This window comes from Symphodus melops (assembly GCF_947650265.1).
Source record: "Symphodus melops genome assembly, chromosome: 4".
NCBI classification, from domain to species: domain Eukaryota; kingdom Metazoa; phylum Chordata; class Actinopteri; order Labriformes; family Labridae; genus Symphodus; species Symphodus melops.
Window position 1 is genome coordinate 23,359,347 of NC_136694.1, and position 24,633 is coordinate 23,383,979.

Here is a 24,633-nt window from a genome sequence, read left to right on the forward strand (position 1 = left end):
TGTATATCAACTAACCAACATTTATAGCTCTTAATAATATACAAGTACACATAATGGGAGGCCAGATGGGTCAGCGGTTAGCTTGCACCCCTTGTACAGGGCTATAACCCTCCAATCAGGCAGCCCAGGTTCAAGTCTGACCTGCAGCTCCTGCTTCTCTCCCTCTTCCTATTTCCTTCTCTTATCTACTGTCAGCCCTAAAATAGATTTCTAAAAAAAAAAGAAATACACATTATGACCATATGACATTAATTTGTAATTCAAAATCTCAAGTAAAGTGGTTATACAGCAGCTGCAGTATGATGGAGGAGAGCAAGAAATTGAGAAATCTATTATCTGTTGCTAGCTTCTGTTTAATGTTTTTTTTTGTTTTCCTTTTAATTTTCTTTCCTATTAATTTTGTTTTGTCTATATTTTAATTACATGGTGTGTTTTTTATTGCCTATTTTAAAACGTCAACTATTTTCCTCTCATGTGCTTTTCTCCCTGAGTGAAGCATTTTTAATCACTTTGTTGCTGAAGTGTCTCACATAGATGAACTCCTGCCATGCCTTGATAAAGTGTAAGTCAAAAATAGAAACAAATACAAAGCTTTTTAAACAATCACATATTTAATTCATTGTAATATTCGCCGCATACTTAAGATGCATTTGTACAGTCAAATATGAAATACAGACATGTATAGGGAAATTCAAAATGATGTTTGTGACCTATAATTGGATAATGGTTTAGTACTCCTCATGGGATGTGTGTTACATGTATATCATGAACATGTATGAATATTTGAAATGAACCATACACAGTTTTGTATCATTGGAAGACTAATCATTTCAATAGTAGACCTGACGTCAAATCAACAAAGGAGAAAATGTGTCGCTGGGTAAGGAACCAAAGAACTCTACAGACTTAAACTTTAAAATGATGTGGCTGTTTAAGTAAAATATTAAAGGACGTTTAAAGTCATGACTTGGGTTTGATGGTGAGAGACTTGACAACCTCTATGAGATCTCTGTAAAGTTTAGGTGCACTCTGTAGTTTTTTTTTAGAGAAATGTTTGTAGCTTATGTGGTCTATGCTCATAACTCTATACTCAAACTGTCCTCAGAGGAAAATTAGCTCTGTGGAAAAGTGTTTAAAGATAAAATGCTACATCCAAGAAGTTGTGGTGGTGGACCCTCAACACTGACACTGTAACTCTCCCTGTAACTTTTTTTTTTTAGCTTCAAACATGTTCCATTTTATTCTTAGATTAAAGTTTGTGACTTTAGTTCAGAAAATATAGTATAAAATAGTTTCACTACTCCAACTTCAAAATGTTACTACTAAATCTAGCCTACATAGTGCCCCTTTAATTATCATGTTACAAACTACTATAGGCTACTCAAATAAGCTACAACCATCTTCTCATGGGGCTTTTAAACTTGGGCACTATATCACCTGTAATACTTTCTTACAATTTGCCATATCCTATCCTGAAGTAGCCTCCTTTATCCTTAAAATAAAGTGTAAATAATCTCTGGGAGCAATGTGGTATAGTGTAGGTAATTAAAAATATTACTAATAAGTGAATGAAAAAAGGGTCTGTAATCATCACTTCTGTCCAACCCATCATCATGCAAATGATGTGGGGTCGAGTGACCGATGTGTCATGAGAAATGAGAAATAGTCGGAGTGACGTCTGCTGGGCACACACACACACACACACACACACACACACACACACACACACACACGCAGAGACACACACACACACGCAGAGACACACACTCAGACACACACACACACAGAGGCCGGAGAGGCGGACTGACACTTCACGGAGCGGAGAGAGACGGTGAGTACCAAACTTTACGACATGCTAAACACGGTCAAATACGTCGTTTGCGTCGGAGCATTTCGCGTTTATGTGTAGGGGATAACAAGCAGACACGGCAGCGTGAATAGCGTGCATTATAAAGGTCGGGATACGTGAAATAAATACAAAAAAACGGGAGTGTGTGTGTGTCTGAGTGTGTGTGTGTATGAGCACTCCCATTTTAGTCAAGGCCAGGCGGAAGGGCAGGTAACGTTAGCAATATGTTGTGTCTTTCTAAGGGCTGAATTTACCGTTAATTCGTTTTAAGTGAACACAAACTTGCCATGTCTGGTTGATTGTCTGAGCAACTGTAAGGCGCGTAGCTGCGTTGTATTTCTGAAAACATTGCTGTGTTTTTGGTTGTACGCCGTGGAAGGGAAAAAGGGGAAATGTGTCGGCTAGCTCGCTAGCTGGCATGCTAACGAGCCGCAGCTAACGGTTGTGAAGTGTAGCTCGTTAAAGCTAGCTAGTTAGCGGCATTCTGCTAACAAGCTCGATAACGGGATTTAGCGATGTTGTTGCTGGTGTGAAGCTAGATTGTTTACGGACATACGCGCCTCTCAGATGGCTGGATTAGAGATTATGGTGTTTTAGAGGGTTTATCAGTAAGCGGGTTTATGATTTGACCGGAATTTGATTAATGTTATGGGAGCTAACGTGTTACTAACCACACACGGACGGAGCCCTTAGTTACAGCTCTGAGCTGGAGCCACAGATTGCAGGGACTTGTCATGACCTGGGAGTGATAAACATATGCTGCCGCCGTTTAAGCAAATTAGGTAGATTCACAGTGAGATAACCCCAGGAGCTGCAATGACTTTCTCTCGCCTGTGTCCAATTCTTTGTGTCAGCTGGTTGTAAAGTTATTTCTGCTGCAGGGGGGGGGGGGTGTTGTGAAACAGGAAAGGTGTGTACTCCATCCTCCTACTATAAACACACATCAGGTCGACTTTATTAATTATAGATTATGGCAGTTTCTAAGTGAAGTAGATGTTTCTGTTCTGACACACACGACTCATCAAGCACCCTGAACTTTACAGCTCAGGTTTGATGGATGTCTCTATGAAACCCACTCCCCCCTTTAAAGCAAGCCTGCAGCTTGGAGTCTTGAACAGGAACAGAGACTGGAAGAGCCTATTTTAGTAAGGTAGCAGCTACTCCTTTTCCATCCTATCAGCATGAGGCCTTCTTGTGCTTTGGAAAGAGGATGTGGTTACAGCAGGTCAAGGCCTCAGCAGCAGATGCATTGAGCGGATGGTGTTTGTCACTTACAGATCTTTGTCATATTTAAGTCACAGCAAAGTTTAGTGCGCCTGTCTGCAGTTTTGTTCTGACTCACAGGGACCTTCAGGGTTATTGTCAGTAGATGTAAAACTAAGTCACTACATAAGGTTTTTTTTCTTTTTTTTAACTTCCCAAGTCATTTATCTTTTTGAGGTTACATTTTGACAAACGATTATGAAAAAGATCAGTTTGTACTCTGAGATTTAAAAAAAAAAAAAAAAAAAAAAACCTCCCTGGATTTGATATATTTTCCTTGACATTAGAAATGTCAGACTCATAAATCTTGATTTGATCAATTAACTTAATCTTGTTTTAGCTGTCACACATTACAATCAGCTATATAGAAAACATCACAGTAGTAGTTGCAGCTGTATGAAGCACTGGTGGTAAACGGTTTTATTTTACAGGCTTGTAAATTCCTAATTTCCTCAGAAGTTTCTCTTTAAAGAACTTTGTAATGTGGCACTAATTATAGGTTGAGAAAGATCAGGTTAAAGTAGTATACATTTAATTAATTAATTCTGATGAACTCAACTGCCTGCTCCTCTTTCGTTTACAACATGGTGTGTTCACTAAGCAAAAATGGGAAATATGGCTATGGACAATCATACATTTAAACATACTTAAAGAACATTTTCTGTCGTGAAACGACATGGGTTATCTAGATCTAGAGTCCTCCATTCTTATAGAATAGATTTAAATATCCAAGTAAGGCATTATATGTCTATACTTCCAAGTTTTGTTGTCATCATCTCAGCTGTGCTTTCAATAGACACTTGTAACTCAGATGTCATTCATGTACTATACATAATTGTGAAAGTTGGACACACTTTGGGATGATAAGCAGTTAAAGGTGTTAAATCCCAATCATGGCCGCTTGTAAAAAGAGTTATCATGAATACCGTGACCTTTAAAAATATATAATGTGTTCTTGTTTGTAAGCTGGATGTAGTTCTATTTAGAAACGGGTGTTACAATTTCACAAGTAGTGTTGCTTTTTCTGTGAATCGAATCATAGCCAACATTTGATGTGTTCTTCTTCTGCCCAAGCTTCGTCCTTCTGTCCAATTTTTTAAATAAAAAAAAATCAGCCCATAGCATCAACAAACAGACAGCGGGCACCCAAACATAACCCTTCTTGGTGGAAGTAATACATGTCAGATAGTCATTGAAACACACACTTCTGTTTAGGTTCATATTTAGCTGCATGTTTAACCACGGTTCTTAACTGAACTAACTTAACAGTCTCTGACATTTTCACCTCTGCTTAGCATCAAATTTTCTGTTTTTAAAAAAGAACATTTGTGCTCTTTGTGTCTTCTGTGTTGTATGAAGTCCTTGACAGGGTTTCTGCTGTCTGTATAGTTTCTGAGTAAGTCGCCCTAAATCTTGTAGTTCTCTTGCTTTGATCAGTGGAAAGAAAAGATGTGTGGTTGCCATAATGGAGGTAATGATTTACCTGAAGCTTGTCATCATTAAAAACTACTAGAAAAAACTTTGCAGCTTTTCTACCATTAATGCTCAAAGTGATCTTCACCAAAGCTGGTGAACAAGCAGACACATATGGGAAGAAAATGTCATGAGAGTCTGTTACATGCTGCCAGCTTAACCAGCGGATGTGTGCAGTTTTTCAACATCCGCACTGGTTGGAAGATACAGAGGGCAGCTGTCAATTGAACTGCTGTGCTTAGTCAGGGGTTTTGACAGCTTCACTGCTGTCAGATTAGCCTCACTAGACCAGGAAATGGATGATACTGCGTGTTGTAGTTCAGTTACTCTCTAATTCACTTTCCTCCAGTGTGAGATGAACTTTTTCCAGACACTTCAGCTGCATATTCCTGCAAGTAGCTAGCACCTCGTCCAACTTCCAGCCCTAGATGGATACATACCATTGGCTGTAGAGAGGGTGAGTGATGTGGTGATGTCACGGTGGAGCGTGTTTTCTGTGGCATGTGGCTTTCCCTCGCTCCTTATTTGCTGGGGTTACTACGAGGGCCGAGTAACGGCAGCAGAGTGTTTGTTTTGCGGGGAATGACAGTATGTTGTTGAGGGAAGTGGAAACAGAGAGAGAGAGGGGTTTGGTTTTAAACAGAGATGTCCTTAAATGGCCTTGCAAAGTGTGTGTGTGTTTGTGTGCCATGTGCGAGGGTGTAGGCAGGCAGAGAGCAGCATTATGTGTATTTTTTTCCAGGTATGAAAGTTTTGTAGATAAAATGCAATAACACAGGCGCCCTTTTCTGTCATGTCCCTCAACCTGCCCACAGTTTCAGAGAAAATGTTGCACTCAAGCTGAAAGCTTAAAAAGAGTCCCGTTCAAAGGAGAAGGGTGTTGTTCACGTTGCATATTACGAAGATTTGTAAAACATTCATCAGTAAGGTCACTTGGGTTAGGGAGGGTGCTGTTTGTTTCTTCTTGCATGCATCGAGCACACCCACTACTTCTCAGAAACCTTCTTTCAAATAGATGAGCGTAGACATTTTGTTCTTTAGCTCTCGCTTGAGTTCAGTCACACTCGTAATCAGTTAAACTTCAAATTACGATTGTCTTCATGACATTTGTAAAAAAAAATATCAATATGAAAGGCTTGATAAGAGGACGTGATAGTTTATGACCTGTGAATTCTCAAAAACACTGTTTCAGTCTGAACTAGTTTGCAAACAAACCATAGCTGTGATTATAGTTGTGTTTAGAGTTGTATCAATCTTCAACTTTTCTACATAATGACATAAATGAAGAAAGGAAGAAGTTTGCATGAATTGCTGGTGTAGACACAAAGTACACAGTAATGTTTAACATTGAGCACTGGCATGTTAATGTTAGCCTGAAAAAGGAGGACTGACAGCTGGTGCTGTTAGCCATGCTGCCAATGGTGGTGATGGGCTACATCACTAACATGCCCCTCCACAACCGGCTCACCTGTCTGGGTTAACGGACCTCAAGTGAAACATTTTAAGACTGAAGCTGAGTTTTGTCGTTTGGCAGACTTTATGATACAGATGAAGTTGATGTCGTCAGCGATGTTTAACAGTATAAACATTTGTTGTACATGCCTCTCCAAGTGATCTCATTCAACAGTTGTCTCTCCTCTCTTTCAGTGTGAAGCAGACAGGTGCAGACGTGTTACTATGGTTACGAATGGAAATCAAGATTACTAATAAATCTAAAATAAGGTCTCTTCTTTACTTTATTATGTTGGGTGTGCACTGAACCTGTCTGAGGTTCTGTCACCGGCTTGCGTTCTGCCATGACATGGAACTTTGCCGTACCATCACACCTTTGGTTAATATAGCTCACACGAGGCAGCGCCAGTTGCTCAGCCTCCCAGCCACAATGATGGTTAAATAGAATTCAATGATTTGTGACAGACGATGTCTCAGACTGATTCCCCTGGTCTTCTTCATGGTTTGCTCGAACTCACTGATGAAATGGCACCGCCTCCTCCTCCTCCTCGTGTCGGTTTTTAATATGAAAGTGAATTGTGGCACAGCAGGTGAACTTGTATTCTTCCCTCTCCAAGTGTCAGCAAAGAAACGGCAACATGAAGAGGGTGTACTCACCTACTGTGTATATCTCTGTCTTTCTGAGACTTTGACACATAGGCTGGAACAGATTTGTATTTCCATTACAACAGGTGTCGCTGCTTAAAGGGATGTGTAAAGTGATGTCTTGCTTGTCTTAAGTCTGAGATGAGTAAAACAAGTGTTCTGTGGCTGTGATTTGTGCTGAAAGCAGCAGCTGTAAAGACTTCAGGCCCCGTTTACACAACAATGATTTCCTCCAAAAAAAATCAGATTTTGCTATGTATTTTTTTGAAAACAGATGTCCTCCATGGTCACTCCTAACCCCTACAATGTCCAAACAAGAACCATCAGCTGACAAGCGAGGCCTCGTCTAAATCTAAGAGCAAAATTGTCAGTATGACAACTTCATATGTGACACTGTGCATGCACTTGACTGTTTACAGGAGAGCTGCCGCAGAGACTGTCAGCAAACCCTTTCATTTTCCCTCCCATCGGGCTCCTCCCTGATCGTGCACGGAGAGCGTCTCCTTATGTGTGTAGAGGATTACTGAGTATGAATTATTCACACTCAAGGCTTCATATCCCACATGGTCACTGCTTGTGATTGCAGTTGGAGGTCTTTAGTCCAGTCTTATCCCCCCTGAGTATTTGGCTGGTGTGTGCTTTAAAAAGAACAGTGTAGGAGGGGAGCATTTGCCTCCCTGAATGGCAGCCAATTGGCTTCTGATGGTTTGCTAAAAGGATTGATCATCAAGCAAAGCTATGCTGTCTTTCTTGAGACTTGATTTAACATTAGCTACTTAATCACTCAGCTTTGATGCGAAATGTTGTACTTTTCAACTCATGATGGAGAAGATTAATCTTCTGGTTTGCACATCACTCTCATCTGGTGTGCAGATGGAGACATCTGATGTTTACTCTCCGTTTTTCCTCTTTCATCATTGTTATGGATAAATGTGGTTCAGGCCGGCCTATTGATGAATATATCAGTGTACAGTAGTAGGGATGGTTCATGGTTTTTGAATATTCTTATAATCAATAATTTATTGAAGGTTTGGAGGTGTTCATGTAATTTGAATAAAAGCAGAGGAAAGCATTGGTATCAGGTTACACAAGTGTAACAGATCAACTAATGGATCCATTTATTTGACTTAACATGTTATGTAAATCCTTTGTGTTAGCTTCATTCTAGCATACTGAGGTGTACTGTACATCTTGGAACATCTTTGAGAAAATTAGCAGCAGGTAAAAATGTGAATATATTCAAATTTTCCAGTAACTTTTAAATAGTGTTTTTCTTTTTGAGTGCACAGAATCATCAGCCCTTTTATAGATTTACTTACCCATCGCCACAGTTACCTGTGCTGGCTGGTCAGGTCCACCATTCAGCAACCGCATGTTATACTGTACATAGTCATGAAGTATAAAAGTGTCTGTTATCCCACCTTACTACAGCAGTGTGTAGGAGCCAATAGTGTTAGCTCAGCAGAGGTGCAACAGATCACACATCTCCCAGCTGGGATCAGGCCACAGGTTTTTGTCACGGATTGGATCAGATGTTTTGCATTTTAACAGCACTCCAAATCAAAATGCATTTTCATGAATCCTGATGTGTCACCTCCTCCGATTATCTTCACTATGTATTCGTTACTACAATTTTCATCGTGATGATGATACAGCTTTTTGATGAACCTGAACTCTTTCATTTCATTTCTTTCATCTTTGTTGTTAATGCTGGTTTGCACCCTGTTGAGAGTTTGATCTGTTTATCCTACATGAACAGCTGTTGCAGACAGTTTTTCAAAAGATATCACCAATCGAAGAAAATGTCATAATAAAATATTAGTAGAAATGAAAATGATCTCAAACATCAGACCTTTAATAATGATGTATCCAGTTGTCCAATTTCCAATAATGACTGACTTGAAGTGTCATAAGGAAACAAGAGTAACTATAATCATAAAAAAACAGTCTGCATATAAAGACTGTGACATTTAAAGATCTTTAAAGGCCTTTAGGAAAAGCATTGCACAGATGGAAATGATTGTAACAATAAGCTTTAAGTGTTTGACAACAAAAAAGTAGTCTTGGAACAAATCAACAAAGTTGTAAGAGAACCAGAAATCCCCCTCTTCTCGCAGCCACAGTTAAAGCTCAGTGAAGCCTTCTCTTCTTCTCTGAAGCCCAACTCGTACTGACCCAGTTGGCCAACCCAGCTGACTCTTCGCCCCAGTGTGTGCCAGTGCTTTGAAGCCTCCACGTCCCTTAAAGGGATAGTTCAGGGATTTCACAATATCCTCCCCATCGCAGTTATCACTTCCCTCAGCTGTTTTCTGTTATTAGTCTAAAGGTTTGACTTCATCTCCCTCTGTTTTACAACAGCAGTAATGAGTGAGTGACTAAAACGTCTGACAGCAGGGTGTGTTTTGGTGTGTGAAGGCCAGATGATTGTGTCATAAGGAGGAATATCTGCCAGCTCCACGCATCCTCGCCCCTTCAGTTCCCCCCTTCACACACACACTCCACAGCTGGTTTGTGTTAGAGAGGGGTCACATACTCTTCACCTCCTCCACCCTGAAGCAGCTCCACTTATGGGTGTTCCCTCCATTGTTGTGCTTCTTCTTGTCCATAACCTCCAGGAATGACTAGAATCCTTCCTCTCTGGAGTGGAAAATCTCAGAGACCAGACTGGGAAAACACCTTTTGTTTAACCTGTGCGACAAATAAAAAAAAAAAAATCTATGTTTTGTTTGTTTTCCTGTCCTTGATTTTTTTTTTCAACATTTTCTCATTTCCCTCCTCTCTCCACTCCCATTTGTCCAGTGCAGATTGTTGGGCTGTCTGGTGAAGCAAACCCGCCATGCGTGAATACAAGCTAGTGGTGTTAGGCTCTGGAGGTGTGGGCAAGTCCGCTCTGGTGAGTATTCCCTCCTGAATTCTTTCCTGCCCCCCCTCCCTGAAACCCCCTAACTCTTTAACACCTCTAAAGTGTTTCCTCAACACTTTGTTGGTCTGTCATTGAAAGAAGAAACACGGTTTCCCTGTACCGTTTTGAAGAAATCAGTTTAAAAACAAAGGTTAGGGCTTTTATTTGACAGAGAGACTGTACGCTGTTTTCTTTTGATTGGACTTTTTAACAGCATCACACAAGTCTTTACCTGATCTTGTTCATTGTTATGTGAAGTTGAGAATTCATTTGGAGTACCGTACACATTTGTTTTCTTGTCACTGCCTCTGGATTCGGGCGTCTCACGGTGCGACGGATTTGAAATCTTAAACAAATAGAAAACATTTTCCTATTTGTTTTAAAATGTTGCCAGATGTCCGTGTGATGTCTGGTGCCTGCTCAGCTAACTTTTACCAGGTGTCAGGTTAATCCCCCATGCTGGCAGGCGGACATGTTTACACTGTAAAGATATAATCAGTTGAACCCGTCTACCCCTAATGTAAACCTCAATTGAGTGCAGTGCTTAAAAATAGGACAGTCTTCCCCAGAGTTTACGCTGGACGTTCTTTTGACGTCCTCTGTTGTCCCAGGATTCTGTCTTATATAAATAACTACAAGACATTTATTTTGAAATGAAAAATAAATCTAACAACTTACATTGTATAGCAAAAGCAATAAAACCAACAAATACCATTTATTAATTCATTACTGTGCAAGAACGTCTTTAAAGTCCTCTCGATACTGTTTGGCCCAACTCTGCCTGACGTGACTGATTTTCATCAATCACTATTTTATTTAGCCAAGTGGGCAAATCACAGCGACCTTCATTAAAGCTTCCAAAGAGAAGGTCCGTTTGATAAACATTAGTGTCTATGATTGGCGATCTGAAGATAAAAAAAAAAGTGTCATTGTGACATGTGTCCAACACATGGACAATATTTTATTTACCAAATAAAAAAATAAAAAAAAGATTGGCAGATTTCCTGCTGTTGACCTCTTCATCTGCTGGATAACATTGCGTGATAAGGCTATGTTTAACCCTGGTCCTAACTAGGACTTTACATGTGTCATTTCTGTAAGGAGCGCACTCAAACTAGGCAAAGTTGTACCATGCTTAAGCCTATTTCCCCCTCCCCCTCCCCTCGCTCGCCTGCACTCGCACTGCTCCAGTTACCTCTTATACATAACGTCGTAATACAACACATGCATGGCTTTACGTAATTATGAAGCGTGCTTAGTTTACAAGACAGGTTGTCCATGTTGTGTGCTCGTGCATGAACTGTACCGTGCCAAAGCGCACACCTTCCAAGTGTTCTCCGACCAAGGAAGTGTATCGCGCTTGAGCATTGAACGAAACACTCTCACTGGTCAAACAAACTGGACTTTAGAGTCGAAGCGTGCGTAGACGAGGTACGGGTTGACTTGTGCGAGTGCGCCTTCAAAGCACCTAATTAAAGTACTATTTTAATGCGACATTAATGGCCCTGCTGTGATATGTATTTAGCATGTTTAATGGCCCACAGTTGTCATAGTAACGCATGAAGGGAAAATGGCACTCACAGCCATACTGTGAGGATGTTTTTGTTTGTGTGCCAAAAGAGAACTCATTGAGCTGACGTGTGCTTGCTCTGTGTCTTCTCTTGCAGACAGTTCAGTTTGTACAGGGAATCTTTGTGGAAAAATATGACCCGACAATAGAAGACTCGTACAGAAAGGTGAGTGTTCCTCGAGGTGGGAGGGAGGAACTGATTGCTAGCAGCTGCCCTGCAGGTTCACATCATCTTATTGTGTTCTTGTTTTTGTTCTCATCTCTCCCTCTCCCTCTCCCTGTTGGGTTTTTTTTTTTCTTCTTCTTCTTCCATTTTCTCTCTTTACGTCTATTTTAGTTTTCAGTCAGAGTCAGACGCTCCCTCTGCTGGCTGTATTATTTTAAATAAAATCTGTTAACCTGAGATGAAGCCTTACACATTATGTAAATGTTGCCCTTTTCTTTCTCTTACAGCAAGTGGAGGTAGACGGACAGCAATGTATGCTTGAAATCCTCGACACAGCAGGCACAGTAAGTGAACTCCACACTACTGAAATCTCTCTTGTATTATGAGGCCCCCCGAGTCTCTGTATTGAACGCTGACATTTGGTCCGTAATGCTGGTTGGTCAAACGGGTCAGGCCACCACTTTGACTGACAAGACTCGACTAATATCTCCAACATGAGGTTAACATTTGTGCCTTTTGTATGAAACTTTCTGATTGGATTCTATAGTATGAAATATATTTCTGCTTTAATTAAAGCATCATCAACTTGATATGGAAATAATCAAGACGTGTAAAGCTACTCTCTGTTTTTTAAATGCTGAGTGTTTTTGTCTTTACGTTTCTGCTGTGTAGGAGCAGTTCACAGCGATGAGGGACTTGTACATGAAGAACGGCCAAGGCTTCGCCCTGGTTTACTCCATCACAGCACAGTCCACCTTCAACGACCTCCAGGACCTGAGAGAACAGATTCTACGAGTAAAGGACACGGAGGACGTACGTAATCACAACACACAGACGCTGTAGTTTCATGTATTTCATCGTTCTTCTCGCAGTACAGATTAGGTTACAACCACCTCGTACTCTCAACCTCCTACATTGTGCCGAACCAGATTGCACTGTTGCTATGGACACCATTCAACACTGTATTTATGGATCTTAAAGCAACAATTATTATCACCTCGACATAATGCAATTATTCTTATGTTGTGTGAAATCACTGAGTGAGACCTGTTTGCTCTACCTAGCCTAGCATCTGCTGTTATCATTGTCACACACTGTCCCTGTGGTTTGATTACTTCATCTGTGTTCATCTTGAACAAGAGCCACAGCCCAAATGTATTCACGAGTCCAGTAAAAGAAAGAGGAATCTCTCTCTGCGGTTAGTTTAATCTCCAAGCCCTAAATTTAGCATTTAAAACGCACAACGTGGTTTTCCCCTCGTGTTCGGCCTGTCAGCTTGGATGCGTGACCCTGCGAGGAAAAAGGAAGATGTGTCATCTCATTAGTTTACTGCTCGTCAAAAGCACATTTCCATATTTCTGTATCTCTGGTCAGATTGCGAGGCCGTCGAGTGAGTAAGCTCTCCATCTCCTCTCTGGTTGGGGCAGATAGTGCGTCAGCAGAATCGGAGATGCCCTTTTTTGGTGATCTCTAGAGGGAATGAACCTTACCATAACCCCCTGCTCTCGCTCCCTCTTTCTGTTTCCCCCATCAACTATCTTAAGCTCTTCTGCAGCCTGGCGTACTCTCTCTTTATCCCCCCCCCCTCCCCCTTTATTGATTATCTGTGCCAGTATTCTCCTGTGCTTTTTGTTTTGACTGGCCTTTTCATCGCCTGTTGCTCCCTCCTCGCCTCCATGGCTGTGGTCTTTCTGTGGTCTGCTTCTCTGTGTGGGTGATAGGACTGTCAGGGGTGATGTGAAAGGAAAGCCTCAGCTCATCAGAAACACAGAGGACTGTGAGGCTGTGGTACTTCATTAGGGCCTCTGCGGTCAGGGAGCTGAGGGTAGCCTCAGGCTAACAGATGGATCTGAGGATCAGTGGCTCCTTTAACATGCAAGAAAACGGTTATTTGCCTTTTCTCCTTCTTCTTCTTCAGCTATGTTCCCTCTGAATGTCTTCAACATTTGTGATAATCTGGCCATCACCTCTGCTCTGTCAGCTATCAGTCTTTTCAGTGATTCAAGCCTTTTTACCTCTGATACTGTGACATCTGTTTATCTTTCTTTTCCTCATGCAGGAATGCACAACCAAAGCAAATGCTTAAAATGTCTCTTTTTTCCATCCACAAGCACTGATTTTTTTTTTTTTTTTTAATTCCGAGAAAGCTTTTTAAGTGATAGCAGAGCGAAAGCAGACATTGTTGTTGCAGCTACAGCTGTTCTCATTCTCAGCTCTTCCACGCACCATTTGCTGCAAAGCTGGCAAAATGTACAGACCTACTTACTGTTGCCAAGCTCATTTAAAAAGCCTTTTAATGACTCTGCATTGAGCACCGTACAGCCAAATTCCACATCCTTTTATTAAAAAGTGGTTATGAGTGAAGAATAAAGTAAGTGAGCAGTTTATTAAAAGCTCACTTCCCGTACTTCCTTTTTTTTTATGTAAGAGATGTCTTCTGACTTTTCTGGGCCATCTACGTCTCTGCTTGTGTGACTTGGATGCTACTAATGCCCGACTCCATGTTTGTGACTCACCGCTCTATTTGCAACGACTGGCTCCATTCATTTACTCCATACTCCCCCCCTGTTCTGTGCTCCCAACAATCCAGTTTGTAGCATGCCAGTGTGGGCGGGACAGGACCTGTCTGTAACATGTTAACAGCATCTGAACAGATTCTCTGTGGGCTGTGTACATTCTTCAAGTAGGCTAATGCTGCGTCGTGTGCTGCTGACACTGAACATTCTTCTTTCCCCTTGCATACCTCCCGTCCTACCATCTCTCTCTCTCTCTCTCTCTCTCACTCTCACTCTCACTCTCACTCTCACTCTCTCTCTCTCTCTCTCTCTCTCTCTCTCTCTCTCTCTCTCTCTCTCTCCCTCTCCCTCTCTATCTTTTCATCTCAGCTTGGCTCAGAGTTTGTGTTAGGAGGGCATACCACTCGTTCTCCCAGGACCCCTTGGGAGAAATGTCGTTCACCAGTCCGGGGTGAGGGCTTGTTTGGATATCAAACATCAAGCAGCAACCTCCACGGGGTTAATCTAAACATCGCAGCTTCCTGTCGTCAGCCCCTCAGCCAAGATACAGAGCGAGAGAGAAAAGGAGTAAAGACCCTGCAGTTACCACTCTAGACTTTGAAACATTTGACATATTCTCGACCAATGAAACCAAAAAAAATCAACTTCTTGTTGGTGGGATGGGGTAGTTTTGGGTGAGTTTGTGCATGTCAGGGTTCTAGCACATTGCTGACAAATATCCAGTTTATCCAGATTCACAGGACTCATCAGGGGGCTTGTCCTCTGAACAAGGAGAAGGCAGAATTTCTCATGCATGTATTTATTACTTGCAGGCCAATTCAAAATAGATTTCACCGTTCAGATATACCATGAGAGCCCGTTGTCCTATATGCCGAATTTCCCACTACTTGGATATGTTTCTTGCTCGCTAAGCTGTACCACAAACACACATTTCCTGCAAGCTTCTCAAAAAAGAGAAAAAGCAGCAAACTCCTCCTCAAACTTGAGCCCTTGTCTGTTGTCAATACTTTTTTAAATGTGGGTGGTATAGTAAAGCCAAGCTTAAATGTGAAAGAACACTGCATGCTGAGTGAAGGCAAGCACACACACACACACACACACACACACCAACACTCTCACACTATCATGTAATTCCAGAGAGCAGGCAGAGCGTGGAATCCAGCTGAAACGTACGAAAACATTCAGGAAGGAAAGCGATGTTATCCCGGCTGGGCGGGGCTGCCATGACTTCCTCCGGGCCAGCGTGCTCCCTAGATAGCCGGTCAGGAAACAGCAGGCAGGATGAGACGCATCCCGACACCCTGACTGCCCCTGTCTTTGCCCACTGTGACAGTTAGAGCTGAAGTTTGTGGCCAAGAATATTCTCTCTTCCTCAGAAACTTTTTGTTTTTTGACCTCGTCTGTTAAAATATCTGACTCGGGGCACGAAAAGCAGAAGTGTGCTGGCTGTTTGGGAGATTCCGAAACCATCCGCTCTTCTTGTCAGTGGCTGTTCTCTCTCTGTGGGTTTCTTTTAAGTTTAGCTTGGATTTCCTGTTCAAGGAAATTAAACAAAGTGTTTATTGATTGTGTAATCTCCTCAATCACTGATATGTAAACCTTCAAATGAAAACGAATACACAAGTCAAACCCGTTCTCTCTTTGACACAACACATTTTTAACATGTTTTACATTTCAGCTTTCTTTATATCTCCCCACTCTTATTCTGTTTTTGTTGATTTTCGATTATTGGATGAAAACTAATAAATAATGAGTTATTCTAGATGTAAACATTCTGAGGCTGCTTTGCTTATTGAACTTAACTTTCTTGTTGATCTCCTGTCTTTAACTTTCTTCTCTAAACTCCATAGAAATGAACTGTTCTTTATTCCCTCTCTTATAGTCCAATCAATGTTTCCTTTTTTATACCTGTTTTTCTCTCTATCTGGTTCTTTTTCCTTTTGTAAAAAAAGAAACGTCCCTGATTGATAAGCATTTCTTATCATACAGAATGTTATATTTGCCCCTTGATGATATTGTAATATAACTAATGGATTGATTTTGCCACACTCATGTATAATTGACCCCTCCTTAACTCTTGGATTAGTAAGTAATTCCTCTTCACCCTCAGGTGCCGATGATCCTGGTGGGGAACAAGTGCGACTTGGAGGATGAGCGTGTTGTGGGAAAGGAGCAGGGCCAGAACCTGGCCAGACAGTGGAACCACTGTGCCTTTTTAGAGTCCTCTGCTAAGTCAAAGATCAACGTACTCGATGTGAGTATGATCAGTACCCTCTGCCTGGTTGAACAAAAAAAACAAAAAACCCCTTTACAAGTTGACACAATGTTAAATTCATAAGCCGATCCAGTACCTTCACTAGGGTTTGGTTTTGGTTTAACAAAAGACCTGTGTACCTGGGATACAGGTAGTAATGAGCTCAGCTGGATTAAACTTACTGGGGTAAACTTATTGTGACTGGCACCAATCCATTTAGTGATGCAGCTTTAGTGATTGCTTAAAGGTGCCACTGTGTGTAAGGACCTGCCTGAAGAGAACCAACGCTTTGACCTTAACAATTCCTTTCCCTCTTGGCTCTACCTTCTTAGATCTTCTATGACCTGGTCCGACAGATAAATAGGAAAACGCCAGTGGAAAAGAAGAAGGCAAAAAAGAAATCCAACTGTGTCCTGCTTTAAAGACCCCCCCCCCCCCTCCAGCCCCTGCAGCAGCTCTGAGCCAGGTCTGTACGAGTGTGTCTAACATTTCACAACACATAGTGTTAGTCATAAAGGCCCAGTGGCACACATACTTCTCTTGTCACTATGCATGTACACAAGTAAGGTTGATTAGTGTTGCATAATAGCTGAGATTTTTTTTTTTTTAATGTCACCTTAGATAAAGCAGCTTACGTCAGCAGTAGTTTTGGTTGCCTGCAGCAGAGACGGCCTTGGTTGATCTTCATAGTTTAATACAACAACACTGTGTCATCAGTGGTTCTGGTCCCTTATTGGGCGTTTCATTAAAAGGTCACCGAGCACAGACCGAAAACTTTGGTAACCTTGGAAGGCAGAGAGCACCCTCTTCAGTCCGATCAGTTTCCAACAGATTCTATAAGAAGAGTTGACAGAAACTAAGATTTACTGTAAAAGGGTCTGTTTATTCTGAGTTTATGTGGCAATAATAACATTAACATATCATTATGTGTTCAAAGGGTTTCATTTGTACTACTTCTTGGTATTCGTGGTCTTGGGTTTAAAATGTACCCATTGTCCGATAAGGAAGTGCTCCATGTGACAACCAGTCAGTCAAACAAGCTTTTTCTCAAGTTGTCTGTGTGGGACTACCGTATTTTCCGCACTATAAGGCGCACCGTATTATAAGGCGCACCTTCAATGAATGACGTATTTTAAAACTTTTTCCATATATAAGGCGCACCGCATTATAAGGCGCTACCGTAGAGGCTTGGGTTACGTTATGCATCCATTGGACGGTGCTGCGCTAAAGGGAATGTTAACAAAACATCCTCCACTTCCGCACCATTGATTCGTTAATGTTGTAGCGTCCGTACGGACGTTAAAGGACGACGAGAGCGTTCAAATAACAGCTTTTAATAACCCCGGTCACTGTCGGCCGTGACCACGCCGTTTACAGCAGAGAACACATAACTTGCCGCAACAATCCAACTCTCTCCCTTAGCGTTCTCTCATACAGCCGCTCAACACGTTCTCGCTGGTGCATTCACTGACTCTCCACATAATCGGAATTATGAACACATAATCAACTACTGACTTTACAACATGAACCGTTACAATGTTTAACTCTCTCGCTGCTGCTCTATTCCCGTGTTCTACTGCGTGACTGATCGCCTTGAGTTTAAACTCTGCGTTGTAAGCGTGTCTCTTAATAGGAGCCATTTCAGGGTCTTTACACAAACACACAAATGGAAATGAAACGCTGTTTTATATATCCCAGGATGCATCGCGCACTACTTCTTCTACGGGGGGAAATTGAGTCGGCGGCTGCTTACCGTAGTTGCGAGACCTGTTGCGGCTCAATATTGATCCATATATAAGGCGCACCGGATTATAAGGCGCATGGCCAGCTTTTGAAAAAAATGAAGGCTTTTAGGTGCGCCTTATAGTGCGGAAAATACGGTACATTTCTTGTCACTCTCTTGAAATGACTGCGGTTTTCGCCCTGACAAACACTTTGCAGTTTATTTTAAGAATCTGTGAATGTCCCTTCCACGGTGTGAAGAGCTGTCATGAATCTATTCCTGATAATTAAGTTGTTCAATGAATGAATGAGTCGGTGTATGCTGGCTTGATTTAGACTTCAACAGACGGAGGAAATCCACATCAGTCATCAGGTTGTTTCCCAGAAAATATCAGAATCACTTCTTGATTTTCTTCCTTAAACTCTATTGCACAGCATTTTTGAACAGTTTAGCCGGATACTAGTGATGAGAAAGTCTGAAAACAGACACGTAAACCGGCCTGCTAGCTCCTGTGTGCATAATCAGAGAACTCTTTACCGTATATAAAACATTAAATCACATATCGTCACATATTCGAGATGATTGAGTCCAGCTTAATAGTATATTGAAGCTACATTGAACATCATGGCAGAGGCATTTTTTCCTTATTCTTTAATAATCCAGATGTTTTTCTACTTGGCTTCAAAGTCACAATATTACCACTTCTCTCTTAGTGAATCTCTTGCATATTATTATTAAAAAAAAAAGAAGAAAACTGTAGCTCTGAAGTCATTGAATAAACACATGACCACATAGATTAGAACTGAAATAAGTGATAACGTTACAGCAAGGTGACTGCTCACAGTGCTTCTAACTTCTAAATCTCTGCAAGTGAGACACAAATCGTTCATCTCACTGGATACGTCCGCTTATTGTCTGCGCCTAATTTTAGCATCTTGTCACATTTGACCTCAAACCCAGTGTAGGTCAGATGTCACTTTTTAGTCCCTGAGAGTTAACCCCTCGCTCAGACTCGGAGAGTCCCAGTCTGACTGTCTGATGTGGGAACGTTTCCTTTTGAAAGATGACTCCAGGTCCAGTGAGATTTCGTGATGTATATTCAGCCTCACATGGAGTTCAAACGCTCCTTCTTTCGTGTTTCCCAAAGCATGGTGAAGTTCTTCAGTCGAGTCGCCTAAAGTCCTGTCTTTGCATATCCGAGGGTGGGTTTCTCCGTGACCGCGTTTGAAGGCGACGAGGAAAAGGGCCCGACAGTGTGTCCTCGAAGGAATCCAGGCTGTTGTACTCAGGAGTTCAAGCTAGTAAGAAAAACAAGGAGGAGGGAGTATTTATAGTTAGTGAAGCAAGTGTTTGTTAGTGGCAGGTAGGAGTAGGGGAAACACATTGACTTGATCTGACAGTGACGGTCCAGCCCTTCAGAGAGGCTGAGGGTATTAAGTTTGAGTTGAGATATAATGGCAAAGTTATTATGTTATATGTTTATGAGCCTCAAACGGGAAATATTACAAAACAAATGTTTGTTTGTACGCTCTTACTGCCTGAAGGTTAGGAACATTCTGTGTGGCCCCCCCCCCCCCCCTCTGCTTTTGGTCATTGAGACTAATGAGCAGCAGGGTTTTCAAAATGAACACTGAACCGTTGTCCTTTAACTGGAGGACTTTTGTTCAAGCTGTCATTTCTGTAGGTGTCCAACAGGCTGACATGTCCTTGAGTGACATGCTAAACATATTCAGTGAGTCGGTCGTGTCGCTAACCCTTTTTATCGGAGGAGGAAAATCATTTCTTCTACAAGAATAAAAAAATAAATAAAATCTAAAGATGGCAAATCAAGTAGAAGTCCTAGGCATAAAGCATTGTTATTTCTTCTTTTTTTATTTCTAATACATGCATCTAAAATCATGAAATGATTTTGAAAATGCGAGAGACCCCACACATGGCGATCAATTCAGTTCTTAGAGTGTGTGTGTGTGTGTGTGTGTGTGTGTGTGTGTGACAAACTCACACAATCCAATAATTCACTAACAACCAGAGTCTCGACTACCAAAACATGTCGTCTCGGAGGGTTGCCAATTACGAGACACAGCTTGGACCAAGTCTGGAAAATAGTCTGGTAGCTAGAAAGGTGCCAGTTCACTTCCTGAGGACGGCCGAGCTGCTTGCCTGTCTGTAGGTGAAGAGCCCGTTTGTTTGAATAAAAATGGGTGTAACGGAACAATCGGAGAGTTTCCTCAGCACAGTCCCTCAGAACGCTTTACATGGAGCGTTAACACATTATGCTGTACAGACAAAACTTCAGCGTTGCCAAACCAGTTGTACTCATCAACTAGCAGAGATCTTATTTCTTTTCTCCTTCAGTCATGTTCATGTTCTGATGGGGGGGGGGGGGGGGGAAATCAAACTTTGATATAACAGATAACAAAGGATTAGTGAAACAGACAGAACCATTGTGCCAGCCCAGACACCAGGGAAGCTGAACCACCCACTGCGTTCCTGCTCTGAATCCATCTGTGTTGGTCAGTTACTGCTCTGCTGTTTGTGAGAGTGGGGCCTCTGTGAGCAGACCCTGGGGCGTTGTCCAGCCCTCCCAAACCCCTGTTCACATGCTGGCCAGCCCAATGAACCAACACTAATGGGATTACAGCCCGACTGTTCCACTGCACCCGACACACTGGCCTGTACACTCGCAGAGAGAGAGAGAGAGAGAAAGAGAGCGACAGCAGGGTTATAGTACCAGTCTGAGACAGCACAGAGCGAGTTAATGGGACTTTTCACTCTCCACAATATGGCTATTTTCTAGTTTGCCGACCTACTGAGCCATCAGTCTCTGGCTATAGCCGTCATTTCATTCACTGGGTCAGGCAGTGACTCTGTGTGCTCTGATATATCTGTTAAAAAGGTACACTCGTTCTTTTCAAACCTTTTCAAACCTGAATGTAGGATGTTAGCTGTATGATGTTTGGCGTTTACATTTACGTATTGATCTTGGTCGTTCTTTTTAACTCCAGAAGTTAACATGGATATTTTTCCACCCAGAATCCTTTAGTGGGACGAAGACTTAGCCGTATTTATTTCCACTCGTTACAGCAGCAGGAGCACAGTGTCCCCGATGACAACAAATAAAATCAATCTAAAGCAGCTAGCATGATCAAAGTAACGTCCCTGGACCTTTCACATCTAGAATGTAATACAGCCGTCATCGAGCTTCGACATTTGTGGAGTGAAAAGGTGTCAACATCTCCAGTTTGATGTTCGTGTGGCCTTTCCGTGAGTCAGCAGAGCTCACTCTGCAGGCTTGTCTCTTTATGCGAACCTCGTCTGAGCTTGGTGCTCAGACTTCGCCGTTTTTGAAATCTAAGGCGGTCAGGGAAAAACACAAAAAGTGCCCTTCAGTAGTGACCACACAAATGTGTTTTATCACAAATCTGGAAGCACGACAGTCAATCCGTATCGCTACCTGCTCTGTTCACTTTTATCAGCTGCTTTGTGAAATGACAGTCAGTTCAACGTCTGAGTTGTATCATTGAAATGGGACGTCAGATGTTTGTTCTGATATTTCTGATTTGGCACGTGATACTGCCGTTAAAAGGAAGGCGATTGTCCATCTCTTACTAAACTCTCTTATCATGAACACAGGGCTACGTAATGAAATAGCATTATTGTGTTTGCATTAAACACGTTGCTCAAGTCTGAATTTCGTGTAACGTTTAAGAAGATAGTTTGATGTGAACAATCGCTGCATAGTCAGTATGTGTTCATTTTGGCATTTGTGATGGAGACCTGAGTGTACTGGCCTCGCTGTCACGCTCTTCACCTGATGATCAAACATGTTGTAAAACATGAAGAACACCAGATGGACTTCAGGCTGTGACTTCGAAGATGCACTCCTCACTGTATCGTTTTAGACAGGCCTACATACAACCATCTCAATCATTGTGAATGATCCCTGCCACCCGTCTCGTATGAATGCGGTATGAGCACAGCATCAACCACAGAGAATGGCTTACATCTGGCAGACGGATCTTTCTGAACTCTAGGGGTCCACGAAAGAGGTAGATTGATAACTTCCCCCTCTACACCTGCGCGCTCTGTTAGAACCTGAGAAGTGCTCAGAGGGAGGCATCCATGGCCTGTGTGAACCCAGGCAGCTGGTGTCAAGTTATGATTTCAAACAGAGCTATCCTGAACTCTCTTCAGCTCGTAACACCTGTAAGTTGTAATGGATCTGGCCTCTTCCCCGCAGGCCTCACCTCCTGCACTCAAACACCACTGTAAAAGACAGAAGGGGACATTTAGTAGTAGGGTACCAGAACAGGAAGTGCGTGTGCATATCGGTATATGAAGGGTCCCTGGACAATGTTTGGAGCTAAAAAGCTACCATGAGAGTTAAACTTAAATACTAGAAAGAGATTAAAGATTGGTGACTAAACTTGACTTTAGGAGCCAAATATTAACGACACATAAAGGTTGTATAAAGGAAAAGACGTTTATACCTTGTTATTTTATTTTAAGTGTTGACAGCAGTGTGTAGTCAGGTTAGGGCTGCAGCACATCAAGTCATCAGTACTGCATACTGCTGATGATGATGAAGAATGTAAAATAACAGTCCTGTGTTAAATGTATGAGAATAAGTAACTGTATTTTGAATCAGGGATGATTGACTTTTGTTATTTTATCTTTGAACTCTGTATGTGATTTACATAATCTTACATAATGCATGTTGTATCATTTACATATATACATAAGAACACTTAAAGTGTTATTACACAGTCCTGAAAAAACGTTGTTATTGGTCACACACTGTAAAACAAAGTACCATAGCCAAAGACTTTTCTTTACATAGGATAGATTTAAAGGTGCATGATGGGATTTAGGTAGAGAAATGTGAAAGTAAACTTTTTTAACAAAATCGTTTGATCCCTGGAAAATGGCTTGAAGATAAAATGCTGCATGAGAAGTGACACCGTAACTCTCCTGGTATCTTTGTAGCTCCAAACAGTGTCCTGGGAGAATGTTTTCCTATCAATGAAGTGTTTGCATTCAGTTCAGAAAAAATAGCACAGAATGGTTTCACTTCTCCAAATGTGAAGTTTCACTACCAGATGTACACGGTGCACATTTGAAATGCAAAACTCTAAAGAAGCAGATTAAAAGTTGAAATGTTTAGTATAAAATCAACTGTACAAAAAACTATATTGTGCATTTTTTTTAATTCAAGTCGGTATGGTAAAAACCATTTGTTTGTGTTTTGCAATGTAACATGCAGTGAGAGTGAAGACTTTTATCCATTAAATATAAATGTATAATTTCTAAAGCCCTGCTACAGCTGAAGCTCTTTCCCGTCTTTATTTGAAGTTTACAAGCCTTGGTTTTTGTTTTCTTTCCCTCCCTCTTTTACACATGTAATGTCGTTGACCTGCCACTAGAGAGCAGTGACAGCTTGTGGATTGTGTTGTTAAATTGTGAAAAACGAGGACTCAACCCTTGATGCTCTTTTACAGAAATGCTGTAATGAAGAACTGTTGCCCTGATTGGAACGTGCCAGCATTCCAACAGCCCCGCGCCCCCCTTCCCCAACCTCCAACCCCCATCAGCCATAAACGGCGAATCAGCTGACTGAACTGCTCCTAATAAAGACCAGGACGACCTACGGCGAGAGAGAGAGAGAGAGAGAGAGAGAGAGAGAGACAGTAAGCGAGAGAAGACTCGCCTCCGAGGACCTTCCTCTGTGTCTCAGTTTCAGTGTGAACCCTGAATGGACAGTCTCCATTTCTGCACCAACAAACAACACAACCTTAAGATGATGATGATGATGATAGCAACCTCTGAAAGTGTCAATGAGCCGCCTACTTGGCCAGAGAGCAGCCCCTGTATTTTAATTTTTTGACAGTTAAACAAAAAGAAAAAAACAACAGCGTTCAAAGAAGGAAAACACAGAGTTAGAACTTCAGTATTTTTCATCTTTTCCTCTTATCGTATTTGAACGACATGGAAGTTGACCTCTTTAGTTGTATGATTATAAATATTCTTCAAAAACGAGCATGAAAAAATGCATCAGTTATTCAGTGTAGATGTTTTCAAGTGGAAAAGTGAGAATTTTTTTATAGCCATACACCTATTCTCCATGCCTGTCATGTCAGTGATGATAGATCAAGGTCTATGATATGTATTATTATTTTTATTATATATTTTTTTTCTTTGTTCGCCCTGTTGTTCATGGACTTCTCTTCTGCAAATATCTCTCTCTGATGTGACTTAATTTTATACTCAGTCACTGGGATTTCATAGCTCCCATAATATATTCTAATGCCATTTTTTGCATAATAATGCTTCAGAAAAAATGGGTCTTTTATAGAAGAAATATGGGGAAAAAATAAGGATTGATTTCTATGTCTCTTGAAGCTGAAATATATTATACTAAACCAACTCTAATAATGCTTCTTGTGTTTTTCTGTCAATGATGTTCCAGCTTTTATGGATTATTAAAGTACATTTTAGTACATTTTCATTATATTGGTCAATGTATTTTTGTGAATTAAACTTTTATTGAAAGCTGATTCGACTTATTTGAGAAGATTGAAATTTAAAGCCGTTTTTCAACAGATGAACAAACACAGGAGATGCATTGACTCTCTGTAGCTGGAGTTAATGAAGTATTGATTCTATACAGTGAAAGCAGCCCGTTCATGAATCAATAGTTGACATACAGAGGACACGGAGTGTGCACCATAACACTCATTTCAAAGTATGAGGATCTATTATACACACACTGTATGCCTTTCTTAAAATGACCACTGGGTGTCAGTATATGAACAGAATTAAA

General features: G+C 41.4%; 2 protein-coding genes across 6 annotated transcripts in view; both read left to right on the top strand.

Annotated features, from left to right (window-relative positions):
• The window catches only part of LOC306822231 (uncharacterized protein), a 237,273-nt gene that overhangs the window by 8,064 nt on the left and 204,576 nt on the right, over window positions 1–24,633 (top strand). The gene's annotated exons all lie outside the window — the stretch shown is intronic.
• Window positions 1,635–24,367, top strand: LOC306822236 (ras-related protein Rap-1A-like). 5 transcript variants are annotated; one of them, XR_013778873.1, is made up of 8 exons: window positions 1,635–1,831; window positions 9,487–9,575; window positions 11,252–11,320; window positions 11,608–11,664; window positions 11,993–12,133; window positions 15,947–16,090; window positions 16,423–16,566; window positions 23,312–24,367. XR_013778873.1 is itself a non-coding variant. In XM_079341105.1 (8 exons), exons 2-7 carry the CDS (start codon window positions 9,519–9,521, stop codon window positions 16,510–16,512), a joined length of 558 nt encoding a protein of 185 aa, XP_079197231.1. In that variant the 5' UTR covers window positions 1,635–1,831; window positions 9,482–9,518; the 3' UTR covers window positions 16,513–16,556; window positions 23,312–24,367. The 5 variants fall into 5 exon arrangements, 4 of the variants coding, with proteins under 4 accessions (XP_079197231.1, XP_079197230.1, XP_079197232.1 ...); XM_079341105.1 differs by having other exon boundaries at window positions 9,482–9,575; window positions 16,423–16,556; XM_079341104.1 differs by having other exon boundaries at window positions 1,636–1,831; window positions 16,423–16,556.

Excerpts from the sequence above, each read along its gene's own strand:
- LOC306822236 (XM_079341105.1), top strand. The coding sequence starts at position 9,519 with ATGCGTGAATACAAGCTAGTGGTGTTAGGCTCTGGAGGTGTGGGCAAG. Across the intron at positions 9,576-11,251 it reads GTGTGGGCAAGTCCGCTCTG|ACAGTTCAGTTTGTACAGGG; the intron begins GTGAGTATTCCC and ends CTTCTCTTGCAG. Across the intron at positions 11,665-11,992 it reads TCCTCGACACAGCAGGCACA|GAGCAGTTCACAGCGATGAG; the intron begins GTAAGTGAACTC and ends TCTGCTGTGTAG.